At 34.7% G+C, this 27678-nt stretch overlaps 1 protein-coding gene across 7 annotated transcripts in view; it reads right to left on the bottom strand.

The window, feature by feature from the left end:
* The window catches only part of ltbp1 (latent transforming growth factor beta binding protein 1), a 161940-nt gene that overhangs the window by 26471 nt on the left and 107791 nt on the right, over positions 1-27678 (bottom strand). For 4 of the 7 annotated variants that reach the window (XM_017351811.4, XM_017351812.4, XM_073928506.1 and 1 more), the window contains 11 exons: positions 24259-24426; positions 22707-22922; positions 17941-18027; positions 16148-16273; positions 12833-12958; positions 9049-9168; positions 8779-8901; positions 5592-5714; positions 5381-5506; positions 3537-3659; positions 421-549 (listed from right to left, as the gene is read on the bottom strand). In XM_017351811.4, coding sequence (XP_017207300.2) covers positions 421-549; positions 3537-3659; positions 5381-5506; positions 5592-5714; positions 8779-8901; positions 9049-9168; positions 12833-12958; positions 16148-16273; positions 17941-18027; positions 22707-22922; positions 24259-24426 — 1467 coding nt within the window. The remainder of the gene's footprint in view (positions 1-420; positions 550-3536; positions 3660-5380; positions 5507-5591; positions 5715-8778; positions 8902-9048; positions 9169-12832; positions 12959-16147; positions 16274-17940; positions 18028-22706; positions 22923-24258; positions 24427-27678) is intronic. The other 3 variants (XM_017351813.4, XM_073928505.1, XM_073928508.1) reach the window with 1 other exon arrangement.

Genomic DNA, 27678 nt, shown 5'->3' with positions numbered 1-27678 from the left:
ACACTCACACACTCACACACTCATACACTACGGACAATTTAGCTTACCCAATTCACCTGTAGCATGTCTTTGGACTGTGGGGGAAACCGGAGCACTCGGAGGAAACCCACGCGAACGCAGGGAGAAACTATGTCCTTCTATCTTGTGCAAATTCCTGCTTGTTGCTTGCAGCACTAGTTCTGATGCTGAACATTTATAGTTTGAATAAAATATTCAAAAGCTTTCAAACAACAAAAGGAGTAAAACATCGCAGATATTTCATTTTTGGGTGAACTATACCTTAAAAACAACAAGCAAAACATTTCAGCTGTTTAAGATAGGTGTCTAATAGTGTTTAATCCGTGAAAAAACAGTGAATACTATTTAATTTTAAGTTGAATGTATTGAAGTCACAGAAACTAGAGTGGAAAAAAAACATACCCACACAGCCCTGCCCATCCTGAGAGTCCTTAAATCCCGGGTCGCACTGGCAGATGAAGGAGCCTATTGTATTCTGACAAGTACCATGACTTCCACAGGTATTCTCATTCAGAGAACACTCATCCACATCTAGAAAGAGAACAGGAGAGACAGTGAGACAGAAGGAAGAAGATGTTTTTGTGAGCTCTTTGTGTGCTGAGATGAATGGATGAGTGAAAGAACACAACGGGGAGTTCAAAAATCACATACAGTTCTATTCAAAAGTTTGAGACTTTTTGGAAAAGAAGCGTTTTGTGCTAATAAAAAATACAGTAAAAACAGTACTATTCTAATATTTTTTTATAGTTTAGTATAACTGACTTTTTTTGACATATATATTAAAAATTTCTTTATTCCTGTGTACGTAAAGCTGAATTTTCAGCATCAATACGTCAGCCCCAAGTTTCACATAATCCTTCAATTAATTTAATATGCTAATTTAGAGCTCAAGAAAAATGTATTATTAATATTAATATTATTATTATTATTATTATTATTATTATTATTATTATTATTATTACTATTACTACTATACTACTATCACTACTACTACAATTATTATTATTATTATTATTACTACTACTACTACTACTATTATACTACTATCACTACTACTACAATTATTATTATTATTATTATTATTATTATTATTATTTTCAATGCTGAAAACTCTAGTGCTTCCTAATATCATTGTGGAAACGTGACACTTTTTTCCCCCGAGATTTTGTAACAAATAGAAAGAAATAGAAACTAAATTATTTGAAAGAAAATTGAGTAATACAGTTTCATTTGTGAACATTAATTACATTAGCTAACATTAAACAAAGTACTTTTAAAACATTTGTTAATAGTATTAATTCATTTTTACAAATTTACTAATACATGTCTAAATGTCCCATGTATTTATAATAGTAATAACAATAAATGATGCATAATTACCTTCAACTAACCATAAACCAACCCTCATCATTCCCCTTTTCACAAGTAAGTATATGTAGTTGATTAATATTACTTGGTACTTAAAAGTATAGTAAAGCCTGTTCACATCAACCACAATACCAATACAAATATAACAATAAACATATCTGAGGTGTAATCACTCTAATTAAACTAAAGCAGCACAATTTACCCCAGCACTTTCAAAGAAGGCAACACAAATGTGCTGAAAGTAGCTGAGGTACTTTTATTTTTAGAATTTACTTTGCAAGCCCGCATAACTAGTATGTGTTTTTAAAATTTATTTTCTATGTAAAACCAATTGTTTCTGTGAAATACAATACATTTAAATAATCTTTGAAAAGATGGCTTAACATCAAGAAGATCATCTGCATGTCTTTTTACAACTTTAAATTTCAAGCTCTTTTTACCATTTATATCAATGGAGTCTCAGTGGCTGTCAGTGTTTTATCATTTATTAGTTGGGGAAAAATCATTCATTCATTCATTCATTTTCTTTTCAGCTTAGTCCCTTTATTAATCTGGGGTCGCCACAGCGGAACCAACCCCCAACTTATCCATCAAGTTTTTACGCAGCGGATGCCCTTCCAGCCGCAACCCATCTCTGGAAAACATCCACACACACTCACTACGGAGAATTTAGCGTACCCAATTTACCTGTACCGCATGTCTTTGGACTTGTGGGGGAAACCGGAGGACCTGGAGGAAACCCACACGAATGCAGAGTGAACATGCAAACTCCACATAGAAATGCCATTCTTCGGCTTAGTCTCTTTATTAATATAGGGTCGCCACAGCAGAATGAACCACCAACCTATCCAGCAAATGTTTTACACAGCGGATGCACTTCCAGCTATAACCCAGCACTGACACACATACACTATGGCTAATTTAGTTTATTCAGTTAACTTATACAGCATGTCTTTGGACTGGACCCGAAAGAAACCAATGCGAGAACATGCAAACTCCACACAGAAATGCCAATGGATCCAGACGAGACTCGAACCAGTGACCTTCTTGCTGGTGGAAAAAAAATAATGGTCTGAACAATGTTGTTGTTTTACATTTAGAACGATTTTTAAGTCTTTATTTATCATCATGTTTTGTTATTATGCTTGGTGTGAACAGTTCTTTATATGAGAAGAACAACAAACTATAATGTAATCAAAAATGCATTTACTATCATTTTACATAAAAACCTAATTCCAAATATTTGGATGATAGTATATATACAGTAAATACGGACAACTGAATATGAAATGAGTAAACATGTAAACATAATTGCAAGCTACAAGCCACACACTTAAGCCATACGGGACAAACAAAACAGCTCAGATCAGTGCAACAATGCCAGCTGAGAGAAGCAAAGTGATGACATCACGGCTGAAGTTGGTGCCCTTGAACACTCACCAAAACAGATGCTATGTTCACCTCGGGCATGGCCAGGTGGGCAAGGTGCCTCACATCGGTAAGAGCCAGGTGTGTTCATACAAGCCCAAACCCCACAAATAGATATCCCCAAATCAGCACACTCATCAATATCTGACACACAGCACAAGCAACCAATCAGCATATCCTGATTAACCAATCAGCACAGAACTTCTGGATGGAGAGTGAGACTAAAAGCAAATCATTTCTCTCTGTTTTTACCCTGGCAGGTACCATTTATACATCTGGTGTCATCCACACACTCATCTACATCTGAAAAAGCCCACACATAAACACACACACACACATTGGGTCATGTTAATGTGATATATTTCTCTTTGTCTAGACAACTAGTGCAGAAGCTTCCTTCTCTCCGTTTTACTGCTGGATGGGGCATTTAAAACAACTCTGGCACCTCACTGGGTCCCAGGAGCACATACACCCGTCCCACCAGAGGAAAAATAACATTGGCTCATATGTGAAACCCATTAGACACACAATCCCTTTCTTTCTCGTACTCGCTCTCTCTCTTGTGCCGCCAAAGACTGGGGCTTTTCAACAAAGCAACAGATTAATTTCACGTAAACATTAAATAAATATCAACACAGCAGCGCTGAGAATCAGGACAAACCACAGCAGGGTGCATCCAAAAGTGAATGTGTTTGTGTGTGTCTCTGTGTGTGTATACGTACCCTGACAGCCTGTCCTGGTGGACACAAAGCCAGCATCACACACACACAGGAATGAACCCTCAGTGTTCAAACATTCTCCATTCGGGATACACAGTTGTGTATCATCTTCACATTCATCAACATCTATGAGGATAGAGTGATCAAATTAGCTTCGTGAATTGAATTCTGGTCGATTTCTTACTGCTTGTATTTTTGTAAACAAAAATAGTACATAAAACAGAGGGAATTCTAATATATTCAATTATTAGTCTGCTGTGTTACAAGTTTAGCTGGCTACAGTTGAAGTCAGAATTTTTAGACCCGTTTATTTTTACCCCAATTTCTGTTTAACGGAGAGAGGATTTTTTTTCCACACATTTCTAAACATAATTGTTTTAATAACTCATCTCTAATAAATAATTTATTGCATCTTTGCCATGATATTTTTTTCAAGACACTTGAATTCAGCGTAAAGTGACATTGAAAGGCTTAACTAGGTTAATTAGGCTAACTAGGCAGGTTAGGCTAATTAGGCCATTGTATAACAATGGTTTGTTCTGCAGACAATTGAAAAAATATATATCTTAGAGGGGCTAATAATTTTGACTTTAAAATGTTTATAAAAAAATTAAAAGCTGATTTTATTCTAGCAAAAATAAAGCAAAAATACTTTCTCCAGAAGAAAAAATATTATCAGACATATTGTGAAAATTTATTTTGCTCTGTTAAACATCAATTAAAAAAATATCTTAAAAGAAAAAAAAAAATTAAAGGGGGCTAAAATTTCTGGCTTCAACTCTATTCAGTTATCAGCATAGACACTACCTGACAAAAGTCTTGTCGCATATCCAAGTTTAAGGAACAACAAATAATAATTTGACAAATAGCTGATCATTTAATCTCAGAAGTGGCTTATATGAAGGCCTCTAGATTACATTTATTTTACCAAAAAATAATATGATCAAGTCTTGATTTTAATTATTTAATTAGAACAATAAGGTCTGACTTTGCTTAGGCAAAGTCTTGTCACTTAACATAAACAATGTACAGTATAGAATATTAAAAAAGTCACGGTGCAGTGAAAAAATAATTAATATTGTGTATGACACCCATGAGCTTGGATGACTGCATTCATACATCTCTGCTGTGACTCAAATAATGGCAAAGAAAGTGTTCCTGCAGGACTCCCAGAATTCATCGAGATCCTTCAGATTCATCTTCAATGTCTCCTCTATCTTACCCCAGACATGCTCAATAATGTTCATTGTCTGGTCACTGGGCTGGCCAATCCCGGAGCACCTTGACCTTCTTTGCTTTCAGGAATTTTGATGTGGAGGCTGAAGTATAAGGAGCGCTATCATGCTGAAGAATTTGCCCACTCCTGTGGTTTGTAATGGAATGGGCAGCACAAATGTCTTGATACCTCAGGCTGTTGTTACCATCCACTCTGCAGACACCCCCATACTAAATGTAACCCTAACAATGATTTTTCCTTCACCAGACTTGACTAATTTCTGTGAGAATCTTGGGTCCATGCGGGTTCCAATAGGTCTTCTGCAGTATTTGTGATGATTGGGATGATTCATCTGAAAAATCTACCTTCTGACACTTTTCCAAGTGATCAACTAGAAGTCAAGTTATTATTTACTTGGATTGAAAACAATACTTTTGTCTGGTAGTGTATGCTGCTGGTTTTATAAAAAAAATATGGTGCTTAAAATTGACAAAAAACAAAAAAAAATAAGATCAGATAAGGAAACATTATTTGGTGGACATGCACCCTAAGAGTATTATGATTATAATATGCTATTCTGAACACAGCCTCTGCTTATATGTGTGTGTTTGTGTGTGTAGGTTTATCTCACCAAGGCAGCTGGTGCTATTGACTTGTCTATACCCCTGTGGGCAATTGCACTGGTAAGACCCTAAGATATTGACGCACTGGCCCACACCATCACAGGTCTGAGGTATCACCAAACACTCATCCACATCTGTAAACATCAGAATATCTCAGCATCAATCTTAGATGTAACATGAATACATGAATATATATGGCACACAAATTCAGTCTGGTACCTTCACATTGGTCTCCTGAGGACGACAGTTTGAAGCCAGGCTCACAGTTGCAGATGAATGACCCCTGTGTGTTTTGACAGTGACCTTGGATACACACGTTATCGTCCTGACATTCATCAATGTCTGTGACACACATACACAATGTTTATCTATATTTTATATGTTTTATTGATTGATTTTATTTTATTTTATTGATTTATTCAACCTGTTTGTGTGACTTGCAAATTGAGAGTCACAGTGCTATCATAACTTACATAAAAAGCTACAACATATAAAATCCCTGACACACCAAACTGACAACAGTACTGGAGGCTGCAAAATTTGAGAGAGCATACAGATGAAGTCAGAATTATTAGCCCTTCTGAATTAATAGACCGCCCTGTTTATTTTTATCCTCTATTTCTGTTTAATGAAAAGATTGTTTTTTTCAACACATTTCTAAACATAATAGTTTTAATTACTAATTTCTAAAAATGGATTTCTTAAATCTTTGCCATGATGACAGTACATAACATCTGACTAGACATTTGTCAATGTAATAGTATTCTGCTTAAAGTGCAATTTAAAGGCAAGGCAAGTTAGGATAACTTTATATAACAATAGTTTGTTCTGTAGACAATTGAAAAAAATATATTACTTAAGGCAGCTAATAATATTGACCTTAAAATGATTTTAGAAAATTAAAACTGCTTTTATTCTAGCCATGAAAAAAACCGGAATAAGACTTTCTCCAGAGTAAAAATATTATAGGAAGTACTATGAAAAATTAATTGCTCTGTTAAACATCATTTGGGAAATATTCGAAAAAGAAAAAATAAATACAGGGGGGCTAATAACTTTGACTTTAATGTAACCAGGGCAAACATGTAATAAGCATTGATGTTGTACTTCTGTATTCTAGCATTTTAATGGCACATGATGTAATTTTTGCCCTTATAGAGGACGTGTATTCACAATAATCAAACATGTGTTTTGATGATGCCGTGACATCTTCATTACATCATATGGTACTCATGTTCAGAAATCATGTTTATGGATGAGCTAAAGTTTTCAAAACTTATTAACAGGGTAATACGAAGCAGAACACGGCGGTCCATGTCACTAATTAAAACTGCTTATTCGTCTGTATTTTAATATTCTTCGCAACATTTGTGATAACGTAAGCACATAAGTCAACAAAATATATAACAAATATATAATACTTTTAATTACATCTTACATAGAGTACCTTTAAAGTCTTGACTTAAGTTTATTTTAAAATGCCTTTTACAATTTTGATTCATGGTTATTTTTCAATATGTGATCACATTGTGCAAAATATTTCATAAAAGTTTTCCTATCCATTTGATCCACCTAATCCATGGCTAGTTAAAGTAATTTAATTGATTAACTTGTTATTTTGCATTTTAAATGCAATTAAATCAGAAGATAAAACATAATAATCAGCACTGACTTGCACACTATACTGTCCATAATGATTTTCATACTTAGATATATTCTTGTTATAGTCCAAATATCACAAAATTCTGAAATCAAGAATCATTTTCTAGTTCAGTGGTTCCCAAAGTAGGGGTCATGGGACAATGACAGGGGTCACTTTTTGATTTCCAAAACATATTTGATTAAACTATTATAACTACCAAATTTTATCCATAACCCACAAAAGATAAAAATATTTATTAATTGCATAAAAGCAACAACATCATGCAAACAAAAAGCCATCAGCCTTTCAGTTGTTGTTTTTTTAGTTTTTTTTTTCATAGGATTGGTGTGTTTACGTTAGATTAATAACACAGCAATAACGTCAGCTGCAGCAGATTGATTTTATAGCACCAGGTAAAAGTTTTTCTGACACCTTCATAGCAATCAAATACATTAAAAATATATACATGCCATAACTGAACTTTAAGAAAGGCGGTCTTCAAAATTAAACCAAGAATAGACTTGTGCTGAAAACATTGGGTCTACCAGTCTCTGTAAGCTATGTTAATAATGAATTAAACAAATAATAAATGACTCTAAAAATTATATGGTTGTTAGACTGTTGCGTTTTTTTTTTGTGTAATAATATGCTTGTGTTTATATAGGCCTATTGTTGTATGCGCAACATTTTTATATTTATAACCACCTTGATGAATGTAGGGGTCGCCAGGTATTGTTATTTTGGGGGTTGCGTGCTGAAAAGTTTGGGAACCCCTGTTCTAGACAAGTAAAAACTATTTAATTTTTAGAAATAGTAAGTCATGATTAAGTGGGTTTTCATCAAACAAGCAAAATAATCTGCTATAGGGTTAAGTAAAATAATCTGGTTTTCAGGGCCGGAGTGGGACTCTTTTTCAGCCCTGGAGTTTCAAGCCTTAGACCGGCCCACCTCAGTTCACCACTGACTATATTAAAATAAGGTCATTTCCAATTCAGTTTCTAATTACACTATCACGTCTTTTTTGAGAAAACAGCTGTTATAGAACTTAAAATGATCAACAACCCTTACAGCATTATATGTCTTAACAATAAAAATGAAAAAAAAAAATTTTCTCTGACGAGGACCGAACCCGGGATGGCGGCGTCGTAACTTAACGTGCTAACCACTGTACCAAAACAGCTGTACATAGAACGGTGACTTATCCAGCTATATCATCATTAACCTGTAGGCCACGAAAAAATAGATAAATAGAGCAGAACTGCGGTAAAATAATGAATAAGAAGGCTGTGGTCAAGTAAATAAATAAATAATTTTTAAAAAGTGTGACTGCTGAGAGCGACAGATTCTGGAGCTAGGGACACCGGCCCTCGCGGCCAAAAAACGGACCGGCCCACCGGGAATTCTCCCGGTTCTCCCGATTAGCCAATCCGGGCCTGCTGGTTTTAGTCTTGAAATACATTTAGTTTAATTCTTCAACTGGCTGATTATGATTAACTTGTTTTAAGGAAAAAAAGTTATCTAAATTAATTATAAATAAACAACAAAACAAATCATTACAAAAAAAAAAAAAAAAAAACATGCATCTAACGATTTCCACAATGACAAAACAACAAAACAAAAGCTACATCAAAACTAGACAAAAACACAACAATGGACAAAAGCACTTGAAAGTCGAAGAGCTTATCAATCTTTTGTTTGATGAGATAGAGACAAGCAAAGTCTTTGAAAAACACTAAAAGCAGCTGAACTGTGGATGGATGGTACCTGTGCAGCTTTTGCCGTCAGGAGTGGGCAAGAACCCTTCATCACACGTGCAGACGAAATAGCCCTCCAGATTAGAGCACTGACCATGAGCGCACACTCTTTCATCCAGACACTCATTTATATCTGCACAGAGAAGGTCACACGCACAATATATCCGAAGAAAAACACCACCATGGGTCACATTTATAAAAGCTCCCTCATTTGTCAAAAAATAGCTGTGCTAAACACATATCAGCGCATAAAATCAACAACACTGTAAAGGCTTCTTACCTACACATTGGCCGTTTTTTCCTTCAAACCCATCCGGACAGGGAGAACACATGAATGAGCCCAAAGTGTTATAGCAGAGACCAGATGGACACGCTCTCCTGTTCTGACATTCATCAATATCTACACACAGAGAGAACATTGTAAAGAAAATAAAGAGACAGAATCAGTATTTATATATATATATATATATATATATATATATATATATATATATATATATATATATATATATATATATTGAAAGTCTGATGACTTTTTTTCTGTATGTTGCTTTTTAATATAGCTCTTAACTCCATTTTTTTCTTCTGTAGGTTATGGATAATATATGGTATTTCTAATGGTTTATAAAAATGAATTAGATTTTTGAAAATCACCAAAAAAGTATTGTCCTGTATTCAGAAATAATATGCTACAAAATTGGTTTGTTTTTCCTTAAAACAAGCAAAATAATCAGCCAGTGGGGTAAGAAAATGAATCTTGTTTCCGCTTTGACAAGATTGTTTAGCTTGCTTCATTGGCAGATTATTTTGCTTGTTTAAAACAACTAAATTTTGGCATACTATTTCTGAAAACATATATTTCTGGAAAAAATTTTGCTTGTCTAGAAAGTGCTTCTTGTTTCATAAGTTTCCTTTTTAACTGAACTAGAATCAAGACAAAAAATCTAAATAAGGAGGCATTTTTTGCAGTGTATTTCACAAAATATGACATTTTTATAAAAAAAAATAAACACAGTAAAAAAAGAGGTTATATTTTTTGAAATATCAGATTTCAGACTACATTTATTTTTATTTTTTTTAAAAAATTGTACTTTAAAAAATGTCTATAAATGCCTATTTTTCAGCTACGCATATGGATTTATGATATGCCTCAAGTCAGTTGTACAGTCTACATGCCAGCTGTGAAGGTTTGATAGGAGGTCCTATAATTATGGATTGGTGTTTTTGCTGTCCTACTGTGAGGAGAACAGAAAACGATTCACTCAGGTGCAGAAAAGCTCATTTGGCATTCTCCGTTTCTCTGCTACACCGTTATTAATGAAGCTGCTTGAAGAAAAACATCTTAACTGTGAAAGCGCTCCGATGGCGATACCGTGATGTACGATGGCACAATGCCTGCTTCCTTCCACACGTTCAACCATTTATTCGCCTTTATTACTGTTTCCAGCGGCTGCCAAAGACACTTCATCTGTACGCTGAATGGATGCGTTACATTAAAGCGGTTAGGGTGTGAAAACACATCACCTAATCACAACCGAAACAGATTTTTAAAGAGCGCTACATTCCATTGGACAGGAGCATTTGCAGTGACACATTTCCAGTCTTTAAAAGAATGCTTTCTTAATGTATAAAGACTCAAAAAAGATTCAGGTTTAAACTTCGAAAACACTTGATTTTTCATGAATTTAATAACCTTAAATGTAAAAAAAAATCTGGGGATTGCAGACTTCATACTTAAACAGATGGTGCACTTTTATTGTTATGAATTGGACAAAGTACAGCAGAATAATGGAATTAGCCCCAGCTTCTAAACAAAAGTGCAATATTGTGGAATTCTTGATTTTTTAACGTTTACTTTTCAAGATAGAGAATACATCAAGTGTCTGAAGTGATCAAATAAGGCTATAGATACAGATCTATGAGTTGCATGGACCATGCTGAAATATAAACACTATTTGTGAATTCGGGAAAAAAAAACAATTATGGGACTGTATATGTCAGACTTGGTTGTTAAGTTGCAAGCATTTTTAGCATTTTACTGTTCAAGTAAACAGGAGTTAGATGCCAAAACTACCTAGCTTGAAGCAATGCAAATCTGGCCTCCAATGTAAATACATTTTCCAAGTAAGAAAGTTGTGGCTTAACTTAAATAAGAGATGTAGGTTTGAATCTTGCTCATAATTGGTTTCCAGTGATAAAACTAGTAACAACAATTTAACACAGTGGAGGGGGTTGCTAGTGATTTCCAAAAATCTAATTAATTTGATCAAACTATTAGAATTATCATATTTATCCATAACCTACAGAAGAAAAAATGAGCATTTATTAGTTACATTAAAAACAACAACATGCATATAAAAAGCCATCAGCCTTTCGATTTTTTTTTCCATTGGATTGCACTTGCAGAAGTGATTACATTTGATTGATTTTATGGCACAATGTTAAACTTTGAAATCTTTATGGCACTCATATATGTTAAAAATAAAGTCCACGAATGAACATGGAAGGTGATCTCCAAAATTACACCAAGAACAAATATTGTGCCCACATTCATTAGATGAGGTTATTATTAAGGCCCATTCCCAATCCTATACCTTAGTCCTTCCCCTTACCACTACCCCTTGTTTTGTGTGTTTACGTGTAGCGGTAGGGGTGTCCCAATTCTCTTTAGCTAGAAGGCATAAAGCTAAGGGAAAGGGGTAGATGGCTCTTGAAATGGAGATTTTTCAGAACCATACTTGAAACAAAAGGATATAAAATTTTCTCAGAATACATAATCTACAATGGCAGCATATATGCACACGGAAGTCAGAAGATGCACAAATTAGTATTTTTTTGTCCTTATTTTTTACAATAAATAAGCATGTGTTTTAATACATTCATAACTGCTTTTGTGTTGTACGGTCTTGATTTTAAAAAAAAACAATAATGTGTGCAACGTTTGTATGTTTATAACCACCTCCGAGAATGGGAGGGTCGCAAGTAACTGCAAACTCTGATTTAACAGACAGACTAATAAATAAATGAAGTATCCATTATCTTGCATAATCAAAGATGAAGATCAATACCTCAGATTGCAAATAAAGTAACTTCTATATCTTATATTTGGGTGGTTTAAACCAGGGTCTCGTTCCTGGAGATCCGGTGCCCTGCAGAGTTTAGCTTCAACTTGCCTCAACACACCTGCCTGGGTGTTTCAAGTATAATCTAGTGAGACCTTGATTAGCTTGTTCAGGTGTGTTTGATTAAGGTTGGAGGTAAAATCTGGACCGGCCCTCTAGGAACAAATTTGGTGACCCCTGGTTTAACAAACAAAGAAATCTTCTGAAGACTCAAAAATTTTGGCTTCTGTAATTAAGGTTAGATATATTACCAAATGGGTAACTGCTCTGAAACTAAAAGAGGAGTTCAATATATTAGTTAAAGCAGTTTACCAGAGAACCCAAAGTGCTGGCCATATCAGTTTAGATGACTGTAATGAGCAACTCTCAGCAGACACTGCCGGATGTCTTATACTCCAGATTTCCTAATATGAGTAGAAGATGTGTTTTCCAAGCACCATGAACATTTCCTCATCTGCAGCAGCGGCGCTGAGGTATTTGGGTGACTTGGATGAGGGTACGATAATACCTCTCTCCTTCCTCCACAAACCTCAAAGTGTGTCACAGGGTGGTTTCTACCTCGTCTGCAAACCCTGAAAACCAGCTAATGACACACACACACACACAGGATGTTTTTGGAGTTGAGAAAGAGACAGAGCTGTGCCTGTATTTAGATGACCACACTGCGGTTCAAGACCGAAAGCAGACTTCATATGAGCGCTGATCTGTCTGAATCAAAATAAGTGCCAAGAAATAAAGGAGAGCTCACGAGGAAAAATACAGCGCTTTAAACCACTAAACGAGCCATTTTGTTTTGCTTCTAACATGTCCACAAGCTAAGTAATTATCAATAAAAATATTCTTAATGGAATAAATGTAGGTACAAATCCAACAGCGTGAACCTGATTCAGTTAGGTTGTGTGTGTGTACTGTATACAGTATTGGACAGAGTGTTGAAATTACCGGAACAGCTGCTGCCCCTCTCGTTAGGCATGAAGCCAAGCTCACATACACACAGGAATCCGCCTGGAGTGTTCTGACAGCGGCCATTAGCACACAAACTTGGGTTCTCCGCACACTCGTCGACATCTGTCAAAAACAATTATTGGGTAATCAATGGATCTGTCTTTGCAGGCAATATAAGACATGAACCCAGTACAAAACCTGTGTTTCTGCAATATATCATCCACTAATACTTCACCACCTGTATTTGGAAGCACAAAAATGCCAAAAAAGGCATCTTGTAAAATTAAAGAGACTAAAGTTATTCTTATTTAAATGCTATTCTTCCATATTATGATGATGACTTTATACATAGAAGCATGGATGTAGTTTGGGATCCTCATCGGTGCTGCATTTATGTTACGTAAAGAAATAAGCTCTCACAGAAATGAAAGTTAATGTATAACTGGATTGCCCTTGTGTTGTTCCAATCCTATATGCCCTTCTTTCGCTTTCATATCACAAAAACAAGAAATCTAAAGAAAATGGCCCACTTGTGCTCATCCAAATAATGGCAGTAAATAGAAACCAGTATTAAACCCCAGATAATAACCACAGGAGATGTGTGTTAACGATACTCTAAGTGTTCTGGAGGCATACAATATAGTTTGGCGGAAAAACAAACCCAAAAATGTATTATTTAAAGAAAATACTAACACTGACCATTGGCCTTTGTGCATAACTGCCCATTAATAAGACCACATCACCGTGACTCATCTAAATAAAATAAAATAAAATAGAATTGAGTTGAATTGAATTAAATTTAATCTAGATGAGTCACTGTGATGTGGTCTTATTAATGGGCAGTTATGCACAAAGGCCAATGGTCAGTGTTAGTATTTTCTATAAATAATACATTTAAATTGAATTGAATTAAATTCATTTCAATTCATTTTAATTCAATTCAATAAACTTTATTGTCTATCCCACAGGGGTTGGCAATTTTTCTTTAGAAAAGGCTCACACACAACAACAAAACATAAATACACTATTATAAAACATAAAACATAAATGCACAAAACATAAACTACACAATATTTTTTAAAAAAATCCTATATAAAAAACCAATGGCAGTGGCAATAAATGTCTTCTTGAACTTAGCCTTTTTTTGCTGAAGGAACATTATAGCGTCTATCAGAAAGAAGTAATTTAAAGAAACCATGCAAAGGATGGGAAGAGTCTTTCACAATAGTAGAGGTTTTCCTTTTTATCGCTGCTGGTAATATATCAGTGAGAGGTGTTTGCCTCTCACCAATTATTTGACTCGCTACATTTGCCTTAAAAGTTTATTTGTGCTTTTATCGGAGAGTGAGTTAAACCAGGCTACAATTTTAAAAGTAAGAACAGACTCAATAAGTGATTTATATACGACAATCAAAATGTCTTATATTTTCTCAACAAACTCAATCGCTGCTGAGTCTTTTTAAAAACTCATCTAGATACAGAAATAAGAAATGTGAATTAATTTAATCTGTCAACTTTCTTCTCTGACGCAAGCATGTATGTTGTCTTCTTTGCAACAGAAGCTTATTGCATTATCATCTAACAACTAGAGTTCACACAATCTACATTATTTTTGGGTAATTTATTTCACACTTTGTTAGCTAGATTTATCAAAGTTGGGATTTTCTGGGCAGGTCGGAGTGAACTGTGGCAGTAATAGAGATTCATGTAACAAGCAAAGTGATGATTTTCATCTGTGCATTTGTAGACAAGTAGACAGATTATATTTTGAACTGGATGACCAACAATTTTCTTCTCTTAAAATTAGACAAGACAGTATTATTACTTATTGGGCCTAAATCCTGTACACAGAAGATCTCGCAACTCGCACCTACAATTAGAGGGATACAAAGTTAGCATTAGCTCTACTATAAAAGATCTGGATGTCATATTAGACAGCAATTTAACTTTTGAAAATCATATATCCCATGTCACAAAAACTTCATCCATTCAATCATCTGAGAAATTACGCTAAATTACGAAGTATGCTATCCATCTCAGATGCAGAAAAGCAATCCATGCTTTTATGACTTCTAGGCTGGATTACTGTAACGCACTGTTTGCTGGCTGCCCAGCATCCTCTATTAACAAACTTCATTTAGTACAAAATGCAACTGCCAGAGTTCTTACACGGTCTAGAAAATATGATCATTTCAAAATATAAAAAATGTTGCTTCTTACATATAAAGCTTTAAATAATCTAGCTCCTGTTTATCTAACCAACCTTCTGTCTCGCTACAATCCAACTCGCTCTTTAAGATCTCTAAACTCAGGGCTTCTGGTAGTACCTAGAATAGCAAAGTCGAGTAAAGAAGGTCAAGCAGCTGCTGTAGTTTTCATGGAGGAGTGGAGAGCATGAGACTGATTCCTGTGACGCTTCAGGGACAGACGAGTCTTCGCTGAGGCCCAGCTTCCAGCCTCCGCCGCTGAGACTGCAGCTCTGCACAAGACGTTTGGCCAGTGGAAAAATTAAAATGGTCGTGTCCAACTAAGTCTGGTTTCTTTCAAGGTTTTTTTCTTCACTTTCGCCAATTGGTGATGTTTTTTTCCCTCTCCGTTGTCGCCACTAGCTTGCATGGTTTGGGATCTGTAGAGCTGTGCATCGATGGATTTGCTCTCCAGTGTCTAGACCCTCAGTAGTGATTGTTAAACCACACTAAACTGAGCTGAACTTAACCTTAAACACTAAAAAACTGAACTACTCTGTTCCAATTTACTATGACCTTTTATGTGAAGCTGCTTTGACATAATCTACATTGTAAAAGCGCTTTACAAATAAAGGTGAATTGAATTAAATTGAATTTGTTTTACACCAAACACTATACCCCAAGAAATATTGGAATAAATGGTACAGTATGTGTAAAATGAATAAATGTTATTTGAAGCATTCGTATCTTTTAAAAAAAGCAGGGTGTTTTTTTTTTACTTATATAAATTGGAAAAAAGGAACACAGTATTGGAACAACGCTGGAGTGAGTAGATAATGACTTTTTGGTTTAACTATCCCTAAAATTTGCAATTCAAAGATAGAATTATATTGAGTTATATTCAGTATATTCATAATATGCAGTTACAAAAGATATGTCAATGGCAAACCTGTTGAATTATCAATTTAAAATTGTATAATTAATGATCTGAGTTGTATAAATACAACTGCTTTATGGCACATTTGTTGCTTTTTAACATTTCTCTCATTGATTCTGTTACATATTTTTGTTTGTGGTGAAGAGAAATACGATAGCAGCAGTGTTTTGGTAACCTTTGACCCCTCACCTACACATGTGGTGCCCTCACTGTCCGTTCTATAGCCGTCATCACAGAAGCATGTGTAGCTCTCAGCAGTGTTATAACAGATTCCTGCACCACAGATATCAGGTCTCACTACACACTCGTCAATCTCTGATGAGAGAGGAAGAGGAAAAAAACAGGTAATTTGTATTTAATAAACATCAGAGATAACATCACAAATAAATGAAGGACAATACCAACTTTTAAACCAACAAATATTGCACATTCCATCAGAATATTTTATATTAATCTTTGCAGAGAGGAAAGAATGTCTGAAGCAAACATAGTTTGTTGGTTAATTAACTGTCAACAGTTATACTGAAAAGGCTGTTGACTTTAAAAAACTAACTAAATAAATAAACTAATAAATACATGCCAGGGTTTGTCCTAGGAATCTGCTTGGAAACAAAGAAAAATATTTTTCAACTTCTTAATTAATCCACTGCTTGTTATGGCCTGTTCATGACCTATGAAATTGGAACGCTCTACGTACAAGTTCCTGGAAAAATAAACAATAATGATAATACAATTACTTTTTAAATTCACCATCTGTCCAAAAAACAGTAGTGTTGTTTTAATTAAAAAAATAATCTTAAAATACGCTTATAGAAAAATGAGACAGAGAGGTTTCTAGCATTCATATGTTTGCTTTTTTTTGTCATTCAGCATACTTTTAAATGTATATTTTCAAAACAGTGTACAATTTTAACATGGAACATTTATTGTTTGTTAGCCAAAACATTGATATCATAATTATAGTCTTATAATAACCTTGCAAATTTCAAATATATGATGGATGAATGGATGGATGGATGGATGGATGAATGGATGGATGGATGGATGCAGGATAAAAAAAGTGCATGCATGGATGGATAGATGGATGAATGAATGGGTAGATGGATGGGTGAATGGATCAGTGGGTAGACTGACAGGAGGAGAAAAGCATGGATGTACAGTATGTATGAATGAATGAATAGATGAATGGAAGGGTTGGTTGGATAGATGGGATGGAAAGACAGAACACAACAGTCAGCTTGTTTGTTAGCCAAAACATCAATATAATAATGACAGTCTTATAGTAACATTGAACATCCCAAATATATGATGATATAAGATGGATAGTCGGCAGGATAAACAGGTGCATGAATGAATGATAGATGGATGAATTAATGGGTAGATAGATTGGTGAATGGATCAATGGGTAAATGAACAGGTTTAAGAAAGCATGGATAGACGGATAGATCAGTAGATAGGTGGATGGATGTAGAATATATAGTTGCATGCATTTTTGGATAGATGAATTAATAGGCAGATAGATGGATAAATGTATAAGTGGGTAGACGGACAAGAGGAGGAAAGCATGGATGGATGGATGAATGGATAGATGAATGGATGGGTTGGTTGGTTGGATAGATGGGATGGAAAGACAGAACTCAACAGTCAGCTTGTTTTTTAGCCATAAAATCAATATAATAATTATAATCCTATTAATAACATTGCACATCCCAAATATATGATGAAAAGATGGATAGTTGGCAGGATAAACAGGTGCATCTATGGATGGATAGATAGATGAATGAATGAGTAGATAGATGGATGAATAATGCATATACAGTAGAATGCAGAATATATAGGTGCTGCATGGATGGATAGATGAATTAATGGGTAGATAGAGGAATAAATGGATCAGTGGGTAAACAGACAGGAGGAGGAAAGCATGGATGGATGGATGAATGGATGGATGGGCTGGATAGATGAGATGGATGGACAAAACTCACCAGCCAGCTGTGTTGGGGTAATGTCCTGACCTTCATTGGAAGGTGGAATTGCCACTGGAGCCGGTGGTGACACTTTCTCCACCACCTCTGGAGAGGGACAGGTAATAAGAACAACATAGAAAGAGAAAGAAAGGTGATATATGACATAGTCTGCTTAAAAAGCCCTGATATGTGCCCTAAGGATTTGCAAAAGAAATTATGAAGATAGCATTATTAGTCTTAATTTGGTTAAAACTGAAAACTGAACAGGTTCAACATCTGGGACCACAGCAGTAGCTCTGAAATCAACCAATCACTGTCCTGACTGCATGTGTCAGCTAAGGTCATGTCTATTATATGAACTGCTTTCTATTAATTTCAGAAATCTTTGCATAAACCAGTGTGTCAAGTGTAAAAGAGGTGTTTCTGGGCATAAAGTGGGACTGAGACCTGGGAGGGCAGGCTCCATCCTGATTGTGGACACCCCGGGTGAAAGCTGGGCTTGTCCAGGCTGTACTACTGACCTATCAATGCTTATGGGGGTAAAATGATCCTTTAAACAGATAACAGACAAATGATACACATTCACTGATCCACAAAGAGATAAAGAAAATTTATTGGCAACTAAAGCAACAAGCTTCTGCTCTGACTGCATGAGGCGTTAAAGTGGGCGAAGCTGTAAATATCTTTGGCTCTGTTCCAAAAGCCACACTTGATGCTTACTGTACTTGCAGCTTTGCTATATTGAAGTCCACTACTGTCTTTATCATTTTATATTTTAGAAAGGTGCCTGTGAGACCAGGGGGCAATGAAGAAAATAGCCTATGACAGTCAATCAGAACAGACTTCTTAGTCAGGGTAACCACTAAGTCATTTTTGACAAGAATAAAACAAGGCTGTAAGGGAAGTACAGTGCGATCAATATATAGAGACTGTTCAGCTGCTGAAATGTTATCTGGAAAACAAATATGTAAATACAGTAGCATGTTTAACTGTAAAGCTTATCCCTCACAGCCTCACTTTCAACCATGTTTAATTAAACATGGTGTTTAATCTGATGGTCTGTTAGTTCAACGAAGTGTGGAAATGGACCACAAGGGTGGCATTTGGTACAGAGTCTTTATCAAGTGGAAGAAAGCGAGATGCAGTCTCACAGATCTCCAATTCTACCTGCTTTTCTCTCTCTCACACACTCATATACAAACAAACATCTTGATGTATGTATGAAATGTATGGAACAAACTGGGTTTACACTGCTGCAAAACAATCTACCTTCAGTGAACATCTAGACTAGGGTTTTTGAAGTTTTGTCATATAGATTCACAGTCCGGCAGAATTTTGTTCCAACTCTGAATAAAATTCAACTGTGTTAGATTTTAAATAGCATGTTTATTTGTGTTTGATTGTGGCTAAAGCAGAACTCTGCAGGGTTATGGCTCCGTGGGACTTGCCTAGCTTTACTCTTAGCACTTTTAAAAAAAATCATCAAATATCCTTTAATATATTAATACTGTATTTTAAGTAGGCATGCAATGATAAGCAAATATTTTTTTAAAAGTGCTAACATTTTCTGTAACACCCTACCTAAAGTATGTGTAATATTTTTTATTCACATTTATTTTATTTAGTTTTTTAGAACAACATTATCTCCAGCAGAAAAGACATCCAAATGTGTCATTTTTATTTATAAAGAAATCAGTGATTCATTTTCATTATTCAGCCTGACATGTTTACTGCTCCAAAATATTATAAATCTTTCAAAAATATAAAATAAATTGTTTTAAGAAAGGAAAAAGTTTTAGTTTTTTACCCAGACATTTAAAAAGAATATATTTTAGAGCAGTAATCACAATACTGTAATACAGTAAAACCGTAATCTTTTTTTCCAAGGTTATTATACGGTCAGAATCTTACACCAGCCCATGCCTAATTTCAGGTGAATCAGAATCTGGCAGGCAACCTGAAGAAGACTTTTGGGTCATTGGTGGAACTGATGAGTACCAGTTTGCACACTTCTCAAAAAGCTGCCTTTCTAAAGGGCCGTCTAAGGGTTTGGGTTTATCTCCATCCTTAATCAAACACACCTGAAAAATATAACCTATGTCTTCAGGATTGCTTGTGAATTACAGTCAGGTTCGATTAGAGATGGCAACAAACTCTTCAAGGACCAAAGTTCCTCACCTTTATTGCACTCCATTGAAAATATATTATATCCATAAATTTAAATATTTGTTCTCTCTTGTTTTCTTGTGATCACAACTTTTATTTTCTTATGATCTCAAAATAACAAAAAGTTGTTTTTGTTATCGCAACCAAAAAAAAAATCATATTTATTTATTTATTATTATTATTATTTGTACTATATTTCATATATTTAATGTATTATTATATTATTATTATATATTATTTATATCAAGTCATGATCACAAGAAAACAAGAAAGCAAAACCTAATATTGCATGGCCTCTAAGGACTTCCATAGATATCACCTTTTTAAAATCATATTTAACCTGCAGTAACATTAATTGCAATAATAACTAATAATCAGCTGATTACATATTCTGCGATAATTAATTGTTTGATAATTAATTGTCAATGAATTAAAGCTCATTTACAGCTGATTACAGAAACGGCTTTACTGACAAAATGCGCACATGAATGGTGGAGCCCAATTAAAGCATTTATTAACATTTATGAATTAAACGCATTTATTCACACACATAGACCAGAAAAAACTAAGACGAGACTTTTTTATATTACCTGAACACCACTCTTTCCTAAACTGAGGTGTTAAAAAAAAAGTTCATCAGAAAAATTTTACATCTGGAGTCAGAGAAGTTTCTCAGCAAGAAAAACTAAAGCCTGTAACAAATAGACCTTGAGCTTCTGCAGGCTTGAGAAATGAATGGTAATTTAACACTGCTATGTGTTGTTTACCTCACAATAACCAATCCAAAAACAAACACTATGCGTTTTGGGTTTCTGTAGACAGTTTTTTAGACGGTTTTGCTGTTCACAGTACTGGAAGTGATTCTAGCGCAGACAGACTCTATCGTCTGTTCTTTATCTAGATAAATCAAAACTGGAACCCCGATTTACTTGGTCTCTTACAAAGCAACACACAAATATAAATAAACAGTCACATTCATAAAACAAAGCCAAAGACATACAATAACGCATTGTGTAGCTGCAGATTGATGAGCGTAGAGCATAGTCATGCAGTCATGATGACATCATGTTCCCGCACACAAGTTTTGCTGCTATTTGCAGTGCTGCATTGATATGAGCATAAAAGCATCAGCTGTGCAGCATATTTAGCAGATCTTTATTGCTGATTCAAACCCCACCTACCTGTACAGCAACTGTAGTCACTTCAGCAGATCATTGTCATATTAAAACATAAAAGTACATTGTGTCAAACAAAGCTGTAATCTAAATTTGTCAATTTAATATAATACTTATAGTGCTTATACATCAGATTGTACTAAACTAAAATAAAACAAGTTTAATAAACAAAGATAAAACTTTGTTTTAAAAAAACGAAAATAAAATATTTTTTAATAAACTACAATAAAATATTTCTAATAAACTAAATCAATTTCTAAATAAAAATCTATTAAATATTCAATAACTAAATTAAATCAATAACTCAATAATTAAATTAAACATAAAAAATCATTTTTATTAATATTTTATATTTATTTTTATTAAACTTAAATAAAATATTACCTAAACTAAAACATTGTCATAAATTAATGAACTAAATGTTCTATAAACTAAAATAAAACCTCAAAAAACTAAAACATAATTTTTAGTAAACTAAAATGTTTTATAAACAAAAAAAAACATTTTTAATGAACTAAATAAAAAAATTCAATAAAATGTTCAATAACTAAACTAAACTAAAACATTTTAATAAACTAAAATAATTTAATCAAATGAAATAAAACATTAAAAAATAAAATGTTTTTAATAAATTAAATTAAACTAAAATAAAATAAATAAAACATTTAAAAAATAAAAATAAAATAAAACTAAACTAAATAAAAAATAAAATAAAATAAAAAGAAATAAAATTAAATAAAATTAAAAATAAATAAGTAATCAAAATTAAATAAAATAAAAAAATATGTTTAGTAAAATAGTATTTAAGTGGGCGAGCTTCAGGGGACAGACTTTATTTCAAAAGCAACTTTGAAACACAGTCTCCCAGCAACAGGACAAAACTTAATAAAGCCCAAGGACAAATTCTTTCTCTCTGAACCTGGCCCACCTCCACTTTTCAGCTGTGCAATGCTTTTATGGGCTTCTTTTGCAGAGAGGCTATAAAAATCTGTGCAGTTCATTTTGTGCGAGAGTAGTGAAAGGAGAAAATATGATGTGATGCACCGATCTTCTGGAATCCTTCATCAGCTTTGACATTGGCTTTGCAAGGTGGAAGCAATACTAATGACTCTTTCCTTCTGCCAAAGAGAGAACAGTCCTGTGTTCACTTTCTATAGGAACAACAGAGTCTTGGCTACATTTTGGATCTGTCTTGTGCAGACTAATGCCAATTCTCATTCCACTGCTTGGTGCCAAGTGTACATGTGATGACATTTAAAAAAGGAAAAGAAGGGCAGAGAAGAGGGTGAAAGAGTTCTTGCTGTATATTGTGTGTCCCTTTCATAAAATGAAGGCAAGGCAAATAAACTCTGAATCACAAACCCACAAACACAAATTTGATAGGCATCCTTAACACAATGGTGATATAAAAAAATCTACATATTCACAGACTGTTGAACTCACCAGGCAGCTGTCTCTCTGTGATGCTCAGAGCCTCCACGGGCTGCTGGAGGGTAGGGAAGGGTACTGGAGGATCCATAGGGACTTGGTGTCTGATGGTGGGATTGTTGTACCCCTGACCGTCTGTCTGAGTGTGTCCATTAGGAGGTTTGGGCTTGTAAATGTATGGTGGGGTGACGTGGTAACCCATACCTCCAGGACAAATGTCTTTAAACGCAGCTATGAGTGAAGGAAAGAAAAAAAATCAACAACACCTTCACACACATTGTCATTTTATGAAGAGGATTACCTTTAATATATAGATCTGTCTATCTATCCATCTATCCATCTTACTGTTTAGCTATCCAATCACCTACCTACTGTATCTATCTGTTTTTTACTTACTTTCTGTCCATCCATCCATCCATCTATCCATCTTCTATCAATCCATTTATCTAGCATCTTCTATCCATACCTGTGCATCTATTCATCCATCCATCCATTCATCCATTTATCCATCCATCTATCTTCTATCTATCCATTTATCTAGCATCTTTAATTCCTATACCTGTGCATCTATGCATCCATCCATCCATAACATCCATCCGTGCATCCATCCATCCATAACATCCATCCGTGCATCCATCCATCCATCCATCTTCTATTTAGCAATTTATCTAGCACCTTGTCCATATACTTCTATCTATCCTTCCATCTATCCTTCCATCTATCCTTCAAACTATATCTATCTATCTATCTATCTATCTATCTATCTATCTATCTATCTATCTATCTATCTATCTATCTATCTATCTATCTATCTATCTATCTATCTATCTATCTATCTATCTATCTATCTTTCTATACATCTTCTATCAATCCATTTATCTAGCATCTTCTAACCATACCTGTGCATCTATCCATCCATCCATCTTCAATCTATCCATTTATCTATCACCTTTAATCCATATACCTTTGCATCTATCCATCCATCCATCCATCCATCTTCAATCTATCCATTTATCTAGCATCTTTAATCCATATACCTGTGCATCTATCCATCCATCCATCTATCCATCTTCTATCCATTTTTTATAGCATCTTCTATCCGTTTACACGTGCATCCATCCATCCATCCATCCATCCATCCATCCATCCATCCATCCATCCATCCATCCGTCCATCCATCCATCCTTCCATCCATTCACTCATCTTCTATCTACCCATATATCAGTAAATCAAGCTGACATAAATGAACTGAAAGATTCTTCTTAGAAAAAAAAAACATTTTACAACAGTTTTCTTACATATCAATACTATTAAGACAAATATTAATTTAGTCTCTGATGCAGCCCATGAATGCAGCCCTTACAGGAAGTCAAACACAAACACGAAAGAACAAGTGTGTATGAAAGTGGGAACAAAATCTACAGCACAACTAAAAAAAACAGTGATGGCACGTAAAAGCACCTAAATAGCAATAACACATGCAAACTACAGTCATGTGATTGACAGAGGAGAGGGAGTGATGCCAGTAGAACAGGTGAAACCAAAAGGAGCGTCTCAGCGATCTTACCTGTCCCAGGTAGAGGACAGCGGTCACAATGAGGACCCCAGGCCTTGCCCACACTACAACAGCATAACTGTTTACTCAGCTGAGTGGACACAGGGTGCAAGCACTGCTTCCCTGAACCGACAAACCGGAAGCAAGCACCCTTCTCCTCGCGAAGAGCAGGTGTTTCGGCTGGTTGGTGGAGGTGGAAGGAAGGAGGGAGGAGAGGAGTGTGCATGGTGTACGACACAAACATGGAAGAGAGAGAACAACAGAAGAGAAGAGAGATTCCCTTCACCTTGTGTTCCATCTGTGCACGACTACATTGCCATAACAAAAGAACAACTGCCTCTATACCACATTAAAAGTGTAGGGGATAGGAATGTGTGTGAAAAAGGATTGTTTTTTAGACCAAAGAGTGACAAAAAAAAACACAGGACAGGAATACATCCGTCATTGTGCAAAGAGGTCAGTTAAGCAGGAAGCATGTAAGAAAGGTCATTTGCGAGGGTTAATAAATAAAAAGGTTGATCAGACATTGCTTAAATATACTATAACTATTATGTTTATCTTAATAGTATATAATGTTTATCTAATGTGTTTTGTATCAAGAGTTAGGTTTACATATAAGAAAAAAAAACATTTTATTGGAGCCCACAAATGAAGATTATGATCAGAAAAGTGGCAATGACTTATTGAAAACTATTATGTAAGTTGATTGCAAATATTATAGTCAGTAAGATTTATTTTTATTCAAATTATTTTGAAAGTGAAAGTAAAACAATTACACCGTTTACAGTTACAAAAAATAAAATGTCTTTTTAAATTAAGTTTCCATTCATCAAAGAATCATGTTTCCACAAAAATGCTAGTGTAAATGCTAAATATTTACTTTCAAAAGGAAAAAAAATAGTTTCTGAAGGATCATGTGATACTGAAGATAATGGAATTGAATACTTTTATATTAAAAATATGTAAACAGAAAAAATACATTTCAGTTCATAATAATATTTTATATATTTTAGTTTGATGTATATTTCCATTCAGGTGAGTATGAGACTTTCACAAACATAAACATTTAAATTAATCTGACCCCAAATATTTGAATATTCATCTACACTACCTGGAAAAAAAATCTTGTTAACTATCTAAGTTTTAGGAATAACAAATAATAACTTCTAGTTGATTATTTTGTTTCAGAAGTGGCTTATATGAAAGGTAAAGGCCTCTAGATTACACTTATTGTACCAAAATAAAATATGATCATGCCTTGGTTTTTAATTATTTAATTAGGGTAGTAAGGTCTGACTTTGCGTAGGCAAAAGCCTTGACAGAAAATAATGTACAGTATAGAATGTAAAGTCATGGTGCAGTGGAAAAAAAATATATTGTGTATGACTCATGAGCTTGGAGGACTGCATATATACAGCTCTGCAATTACTCAAATAACTTATTAATAAAGTAATCTGGAATGTCAAAGAAAGTGTTCTTGCAGGACTCTCAGAATTTATCAAGATTCTTTGGATTCATCTTTAATGCCTCCTCCTTCATCTTACCCCGGACATGCTCATTAATAGTCATGTCTGGTGACTGGGCTAGCCAATCCTAGAGTACTTTCACCTACTATGCAGTCAGGAACTTCAATGTGGAGGCTGAAGTATGAGAAGAAGCGCTATACTGCTTAAGAATTTGCCCTCTCCCCTGGTTTGTAATGTAATGGGCAGCACAAATAACTTGATACCTCAGGCTGTTGATGTAATCCCAAAGCTGGATTTTTCCTTCACCAAACTTGACGGATTTCTATGAGAATCTTGGGTCTATGCAGGTTCCAATAGGTGTTCTGCAGTATTTGTGATGAATGGAATACAGCTCAACAGATGATTTATCAGAAAAATCTACCTTCTGCCACTTTTCCAAATGATCAACCAGAACTCAAGTTATTATTTGTTGCTCTTACAACTGGGATCACTGACTTTTGTCAGGTAGTGTAGTGTACAATCTGTACATATTTATACAGTATTTGTTCTTTTTTATGTTTTATTCTTAGAGAATGAAACTCAGTAGACTGTGGATCATAACAATAAAGCACTACATACATTTGTTGACACTTATAAAGTCTGTCATGTGACATAAAACACCCTCAGGTACAGTAAATGTGTTGATGTACAAAAGAACTGATATATTAATGTGAACATTTTTCACTTTAATGAAGGGCCAATTCTAGGGTTTTATATTAAAATAGCATTTTAATAAAGCAGATAACAACAGATTTGTGTTGACAGACTTCATACTGTCAGCCAAAGCACACTCTATACATGAAAAACACGACTGACTGAAGGCTAAAAGGATGATTAAAACAGCTCTCTGATCTCCCCTGAACAAAGGAACGTGTCGGCGTGTTCCAGAGGTGTAATTTGGCAAATGCTGCCTTTCAGAACAAGGATCAGCCTCTATATTTATCACAATAACACAGACAGCACACTTAGGTTACCTCATTAAATCAAAGAGAAAGCTTGAGTGTGTTTGTGCCCCACTGACCGACCGATGATGCACCAGTGATGTCAGCACTTTTGTACATGAAAATGCCTGAACAGCAGAGAAAAGGCTGCTCCAGTGACAGCCACAGTTAGTGTTACATGCCATGTTAAATCATGCTGCTTGCCTTACTGCTAGCCATTGGTTTGAGTTGAAGCGGTTAGCTGCACTGTATTTAACTATATTTACACACCTTTTTCCAATGCTTCATGACGTTTAAGTGAATTATGGGAGCAACTTCTGTCATTATTCTCCTCTTAGCATTTCCATTGAATATAAAAAGGAGACTTTCAACAGACCAGGAATATCCACAAAATCTTGATATGAATATTACAAAGCAATATTAATACTGATGTATATATAAAATCACTGGCACTTTGGCCACAGATATTGTATGCTTGTTATTCTGTCATTTTATGCATGAAAAATAAAAATAAAGCACAAAGCTAAATGTACATCTCATTCAGTTTTCACTATGTAAAGTATATGGACTATTTGTGGCACCGCATTATCATCTTAAGTGATTTGTTTCAGTTCTTTTCAAAAGAAGTATCCAAAACCAGAAATACAACCCATAATTTGAAATTCAGAAGTCATGTGTGGAAAAAGGTGTTTATACTGTAATATTTAAAGGAACACTTCACTTTTTTTAAAGGGGTCAATATACAACTCACCTAAAATTAAACAGTTCAGTTTTACTAATTTACAGCTGATCTCTAGGTCTGGTCGGCACTTTAAGGTTAGCTTAGCATAAATACTTGAATCTGGTTGGACCATTAGCATCTCACTTAAAAATGACACGTTAAAAGAAAGTTACCTAGCTGGGATCTATTTTTTTTTCGGCACTGTGTAACATAATTGTGCTATAGCAGCCATGGTTTTGAAGCAAAGTTCCTTGATTAACACGCT

Source organism: Danio rerio, chromosome 17, assembly GCF_049306965.1.
Source record: "Danio rerio strain Tuebingen ecotype United States chromosome 17, GRCz12tu, whole genome shotgun sequence".
NCBI lineage: Eukaryota > Metazoa > Chordata > Actinopteri > Cypriniformes > Danionidae > Danio > Danio rerio.
Note: the sequence above shows the minus strand (reverse complement) of the source record. Positions and strands in the feature narration are given on the sequence as shown.